This window comes from Cariama cristata, unplaced genomic scaffold, assembly GCF_000690535.1.
Source record: "Cariama cristata isolate BGI_N322 unplaced genomic scaffold, ASM69053v1 scaffold30224, whole genome shotgun sequence".
Lineage (NCBI taxonomy): Eukaryota > Metazoa > Chordata > Aves > Cariamiformes > Cariamidae > Cariama > Cariama cristata.
The window spans coordinates 18,654-25,107 of record NW_009613995.1 but is presented as its reverse complement, the minus strand read 5'-3'; the positions used below and the strand labels follow the sequence as shown (position 1 = coordinate 25,107).

The 6,454-nt window shown below is 59.8% G+C and overlaps 1 protein-coding gene across 1 annotated transcript in view; it reads right to left on the bottom strand.

The window, feature by feature from the left end:
• ANK1 (ankyrin 1, erythrocytic) overlaps positions 1–6,454 on the bottom strand; it is a gene marked incomplete at its 5' end in the record, with an annotated part of 24,569 nt that overhangs the window by 7,347 nt on the left and 10,768 nt on the right. Inside the window, 12 exons of the mRNA XM_009699247.1 lie at positions 281–383; positions 1,699–1,771; positions 1,953–2,045; positions 2,150–2,248; positions 2,571–2,669; positions 3,072–3,170; positions 3,391–3,588; positions 4,676–4,774; positions 4,864–4,962; positions 5,138–5,335; positions 5,648–5,746; positions 6,003–6,101. Of these exons, the coding sequence (XP_009697549.1) occupies positions 281–383; positions 1,699–1,771; positions 1,953–2,045; positions 2,150–2,248; positions 2,571–2,669; positions 3,072–3,170; positions 3,391–3,588; positions 4,676–4,774; positions 4,864–4,962; positions 5,138–5,335; positions 5,648–5,746; positions 6,003–6,101 (1,358 nt within the window). The remainder of the gene's footprint in view (positions 1–280; positions 384–1,698; positions 1,772–1,952; positions 2,046–2,149; positions 2,249–2,570; positions 2,670–3,071; positions 3,171–3,390; positions 3,589–4,675; positions 4,775–4,863; positions 4,963–5,137; positions 5,336–5,647; positions 5,747–6,002; positions 6,102–6,454) is intronic.

Sequence of the window (6,454 nt, the reverse complement as noted above, 5' to 3'; positions counted from 1 at the left end):
CGCCTCCCCCCGGGCAGGAGAGGGCGGTGCCAGCCACTGAAGTGGCAGGCCTGGGCCCCTCAGCTCCCAGCTGTCCCAGGGAGTCCCAGGGCTGCTGGACGAAGGCAAACTCGGCAGCCGACGCATGTCCTGGTGCAGGAACACCACCAACTAGCTTTGCCTGCTATGCTAGCTGGTGGGGGCTCAGTGATCCATTCCTTGCCCAGAGCTGTCCCTGCCCAGCACCAGGCTGGCCCTGCGCCCTGTACCCACTCCCTCCCCACCGTCCAGTGCCTCTTACGTTTGCTCCAGTGTCGCTGAGGTCACAAATTCCAGCATCTCCCTCTTGCCCTCTTGGTACCTGGGATCGGGTGTCCTGGACTTTGGTGCAATCAGCTCCTCCTCTGAAACCGAGAGCTGGCTCAGCATGCAGAGAGGCAGAAGGACAAGAGAGCACAGATGTCCAGCCCTTGCCCCCACCCCTCCTCAGGGCTGAACCCAGGGCCCATCTCTGCTCCCACCACTGATGACACACCCTCGTCCCCCGGGTCTCAGCCAGCCATGGGGCAGCTTTGCCCTCTGCCAGATGGGGTCTGCTGGCAGGGGCAAGGCCCACACTGAAGGTTAGTGGGATAGGAGCTGTGGGAGCTGTCAGGAGCCTCGGCTGCTAGCCGACTCCTTTCCCACAGCACCAAGCACAGAGCAGAGTCTGCTGGGGACACCCTGCCGCTGGGTGCTGGGACAGGAGTGTAGGCAGGGCTGGGGACACGGGAAGGATGCCCTAACACTGCCGAGTTCATCCACACACCCCTCGGAGGCACAAGCCCAGCCAAGGCCCAATTAACACCTGTTAAGGAGTTCACCTCCCAAAGTCCAGCACCTCCCAAATCAGGGAGAGAGCCCCAGTGACAGGGAGGGGACCATAGCAGCACGGAGACCCTCGAGCACTGAGGTTCATCCCTCCCTGGCCAGGACAGCATGAGGCGGTTATGGGGCGGCACTGGAGTTTGTTACAGTAGGCTGTGTAGGCCAGAGTAGGCTCTTCCGCCTACTGGGGCCAGGGCTTGGGGCTGACAGGGAGCCAGGGCTCCACCCAAGCTGGGGCACAGCCCCATTCATGCAGTCACACCAGAGCAAGCAGCACGGACACAGATGGGCAGGGCGGGATGGCAGGGCCTGCGCTGGGTAGCACCAGCCCAGCAGCAAGGCTCAGCAGATGGATGTGGCGTGCGGATGGTTAGTGGCCATGGGGTGAAATGGGCCATTGAGCTGGGGCAGGGGGGACACATTTCATACCCATTACTGTGACATGAGCAGTGCCTGCAAAGTAAGAAGAGGCAAAGGTGAGGTCTTGGTGGGAGGGAGAAGGAGCGGACCAGCTGCAGCCAGGCTGGGAGCTGGTCCCGCCCCGTGGAGCAGGGGGCGGTGGGGGGCTCTGCATGCCCAAGGGCTCTGTGCACACTGTCCCTGGGGCACAGGAACATGGAGAGGTTCAGGCACATCCCTCCTGCATGGCGCAGGGAAGCACCTGAGCCAGGAGGTGCCACCCCAGGAGTCTGGTGGGCTCCCCTCGTCCTCTCCACAAAAGCAGTGTGGGGCCACACAGCTCCGCCACCCCGGCAAGCAGGAATACCAGTGCCCATCCCCTGGGTTGCTGCCTGCCACACTGGCCCAGACAGCAGATCTCTGGGATGGTGCAGTCCAGCTCTGGCCCCTCACCTTCATCCTCTGACACGTCCAGAATCTCGTCTACAGTCTCCGGGAAGCTCATACGGTGCTTGTCACTGACTGACTGCGGGAGCAGAGCAGAGTCAGAGGAGGCCAGCCCTTCACTGCACAGCCACCTGCAGCCCCCTCCTCATGCCCAGGCGAGGCACTGGCCCTGCCCAGTTGTGCTCAGTGGACCTTTGCCTGGCTGCTCCCAGTCCCAGCCCTCCTCCAAAGGGTCCTGGTCCCAGTCTCCAGGGACTCACCGGGATGTCGGTTTCCTCCGTGACAATCTTGAGCACGTCTGTGACGGAAATGTAGCCGAGTCGCTTTGCGATGGCCAGGGGAGTGGTGCCATTCTGGGCAAGGAGGAAAGGCCGGGTCAGCAGCAGCCACAGGGAAGCCCAGGTAGGTGCCCAAGCTTGCCATGGGGCAAGGAGGTGCAGGCGAATGCCATACTCACTGTGCTGATCTCATTGGGAGAGGCACCATGCTTCAGCAGCAACGTCACAACATCCGTGTGGCCCTGCTGTGCTGCTTGGTGCAGAGGGGTGTAGCCCAGCTGCAGGGGAAGACAGAGGGAGCTGCCATCAGTTTTGTGAGTCCTGCTGCCCCAGAAATGTCCCCAGGCCTCACACTGTGCTTCGAGCCTGGAGCACGAGGGTGGGTCCCTTCTTTCCAGGGTAAGCAAAGTGCTCTGCAGAACCCAGCACTTGCTCGGGACTGCGGGTAGGCTACAGCAGCTTCCAGCCATGGAGACAGGAGGGCTTGGAGCAATGCGGGAGGGAGAAGTGGAAGCAGCGAGGGAGGCTATGCCTTCCCCATCAATGTGCATGCTGTTGCCCAGGGTAGAAGGGTCCTTGGAACACAGGACATCTCTGTACCTTGGTCTTGGCATTGACATCAGCCTGGTGCTGCAGCAAAAACTTCACCAGCTTGATGTTCCCATAGTGGCTGGCCACATGCAGCGGGGTATAGCCCATCTGAAAGAAAAGATCAGGTCCTAGCCTGCCCTCAGTGGTGCTTCCTGCCCTTCGGTCTTGGGTGTGCTCATCCCATGGGCAAGACCCATGGATGAAGGATGGGGCATGTGTGTGGGTTCTGCCTGACAGCCCAGGACCAGGGCATAGGACACACTGCAGACCACACCACATTGTGCCTGGGGGTACAGGGGTGAGCTGTGGGAGCAGGCAAGAATCATCCCTCCAGGGAGGTGGGAGGAAGAGGAGGAAGAGTCCCCAAGACACAGACAAGATGGTAAGGATGCCTGCTAGAGGGGAGACCTTGCACAAAGAAAAAGAAAAGCAATGCTCCTCCTAGAGCAGGCCTAGAGGTAGTTTCCCCACATGTTTTTCACCACAGCCACGGTCAATGCACTACTTTACCCTGGTCGTTGCGTCCACTGTGACTCCATGTTTCACCAGAACATCAGCAACCAGCACATGCCCCTCTTGGGCCACAAGATGGAGAGGAGTCAGGCCACTCTGCAAACAGAGGAGGTCTCAGCACAGTGGCAATGCCATGACTGCAGCTCTACCAGCAGCGACTCTAAGTCAGGTCTCCAACCAGCAAATTGACCAACTGTTGGCCAGCACTCTGCTGTCCGAATACAGGGAGGCACTGGGGCCTGGGTTACCACCCTGTCTGCTGCTCCCTGCCGGGGTGTTCCCCTCCAGCCTGGCAGGATGCTCTGGGACAACTTACTTTGTTGCCTAGGTTGCCGTTGGCTTGTTTGGAGAAAAGCAGTGCCACCATATCCGCATGCCCCTCCTGAGAAGCCAGGTGTAGAGGCGTGACTCCCTGCACAGACTCCGCGTTTGCAGAAGCCCCGTACTGCAGCAAGCTGCCGGCCACCTCCATCTGATTCTGCTTGGCAGCAATGTGCAGGGGGGTGTACCCGTTCTGCAGGGAGAGAGGGTCATTGCAGTGCTCAGCCCCTGCTGAGCACACCAGCAAGGATAGAAGGTGCCACCTTGCCTCTCCAAGCCAGGCCTACCCTTTCTAGTCCCCTCCAGAGCTCAGGGATGCAGGCTCACACCCAAACCATCGCCCTGACAGCAAGTAGCCCTCACATCGAGGCTAAATCCCACCCTTCCACCCAAATCAGCACAGGGGTTTGACTGATATCAGCTGTCCTGGAGTTTTTCCACACAATTTCTCTGGCAGTATTCAGTCACTTGGAGCTGTGCAAGGCCAGGGCAGACAGACACCCCCTAGAATGTGTCTGGCTGAGGTGCGGAGCAAAACTCGCGATATGCAGAATTAGTATTCAAGCAGAGACTGCAGGGCCTTGAGCACTGCCTTTGCTGCCACGCTGCAGGAGCAAAGCAGCTGGCAAACACCCTCTTGCCCGGGGTGACATGCAGGCTGTCAGTGACGCAGAACAACGGGGGATTGGCACCGATACCCGCTGCTTCTGATGCCTGCCCAGCAAGCATGCCGGCAGCCTGTGCAGGGGAAGGAGAGGGTGCCAGGTGGGGATGGGGCCAGCACCGGCGGCCACTTGGCTGTTCTGAGGATGCAGCTTCTGCAAACCATGTGGAAACCAAGGCTGCTGGTCTGCTCTCTGGGGAGATGTTCTCCATTCACAGGCAGAGCGGGGCAACTCTCAAGAGCCCGTGGGTTTTCTGACTCACTGTTTCATAGCTGCATGCAAACATTCGTGTGTGCTTTCCCAAACTGCCAGACCGCAGCGCTGCTCTGCAGGGCTTGCCGTGGAAACACAGCCCCAAGCAACAGCCACAACGCTGCCAGCAGGGACTACCCCTGACATAGCCTGGTTGCTGGAACAGGACCACCACCCAGCACCCCTGCCTGCCCCACACGCTGCTGCAAGGGATGGGCAGGCGTGAGCAGCAGGCGTGGTGGTGATCGGTCCCTTGTACTCTCCCTGAGTGTCAGGGTTGAGTGGCAATGCTGGCCTCAGGCTGGCAGGCACTGGACACCTGACACATCCCCACGTCCCCAGGGACACCCAGTCCAGCCTTACCCAGGCTGAGCTGTGTGGGGAGCTCCCCTTGGGAAGCAGCAGCTTGACGATGTCCAGGTTGTTGTGGTGCACAGCCACGTGCAGCGGGGTCAGGCCGTTCTGGGGAGGGGGAGAGGGCACAGACAGGTGAGACAGAGCCTCTCCCTCTACCACACCACTCCTCCCACTGCCACAGGAGCAGCACTCACCTTCCCTGCTGCATTGGGGTGAGCGTCACGTGCCAGCAGCAGCTCTGCCACATCCACCTTCCCATACTTGGCTGCAACGTGGAGAGGGGTAAATCCTTTCTGAGGAGAAAGGCAGCCCATCACAGAGTGTACAGGGATGAGGAGGAGAGCACTGGCTCATGCTGCTGCACAGGTGGATGCTGCCCTTCCTGTGACAGGGACACTGTGCCACCAGCCTGCCCAGCCTCGGCCCAGCTAGGTCACATCTTCAGCGACAGTGGCCACGGTAGCCTACCTTGGTCATGCAGGTCTGTGAGGCTCCCTTCTCCAGCAGCGCCAGGGCTGTGTCCATATGCCCCTCTCTGGCAGTGATGTGCAGGGGCGTGTGCCCCGCTGTTGTGGCCAGGTTGGGGTTGGCGCTGTTCTCCAGCAGGAGTTTGACCATGCCGGTGTGGCCGATGCGCGCAGCACAGTGCAGAGGAGTCTGGTCATCCTGGGAGGTATAGGCAGAGAAGCTGTTTTGGCAGATCCGGACCAGTCCCTTGCTTGCCATGCCAAAGGGGCCCTGGCCCTGCTCCTGCTGTTGCACAGCCCCAGGCAGGTGAAAGCAAAGAAACCAGCACCGGCTGTTCCCAGAGTGGGAGTGTCACACAGGTTAGAATCATAAAATCACTTAGGTTGGAAAGGACCTTTAAAATCATCAAGTCCAACCATAAACCTAGCATGGCCAAGTGCACCACTAAACCACGTCCCTAAGCACCACATCTACACACCTTTTAGATGCCTCCAGGTTCTCTGTACCTACCTTGGCCTTGGCATTGGCTTTGGCTTTGTTCTGCAGCAGGTATTTTGCCACATCCGTGTGTCCAGCTCTGGCTGCCATGTGTAGGGGGGTCTCCACTTTCTGCACCAAGGACAGGATAAACTGGTGAGGCCGTAGGAGGGGATATACCTTCCCGCAGTCATTCCTCTGGTCTGAGCACAGGAAGAGCAGTGCCCACAACTTTTTCTGGTTCCTGCTAGTTCCTCCTGCCAGCACAAAGCAGGGAGGCACCAGGGATTGCTCAGGAGAGCAGAGAGAGAAGGACTCGGGCAATCCCAACCTCCTGCTGGACCCCACCACGTTGAGTTCCCACAGCTCCAACCAGAGTGGGACTCACCACATTGGACACATTAGGAGAGGCTCCACGTTGCAGAAGGGTCTTGACGATGGGCAGGTGCCCCATGAAGGCAGCCACATGCAGAGGGGTCAGGCCAGACTGTGGAGAGAAAGGGGCCAGGAGCCAGGGTGGATGCTGATGAACTTGCCAACACCTCTTCCTGCCCTCTCCTCCCCTTCCTCGGGGCACACTCCAGCACAGGGGTAAACTTTGGGTCCCCAGCCTGGCCTCAGCACCCTGGCAGGTGAGCTGAGGGGAACACGGAGAGCTGCTGCCTCCCTTGCAGTCCCCCTTCCCTGTAGGGAGCAAGATGTGGGGAGATGCTGCCAGGCTCAACAGGTCTTGAGCTGCAAAGAGCTCTAAGCCATGACGAAGAAGGTGCCTGGGAACCACAGAAGCAACAAGGCCATCATCCCCTGCAGCGCTGCCTGCTCTGCACAGGCAGCAGCAGG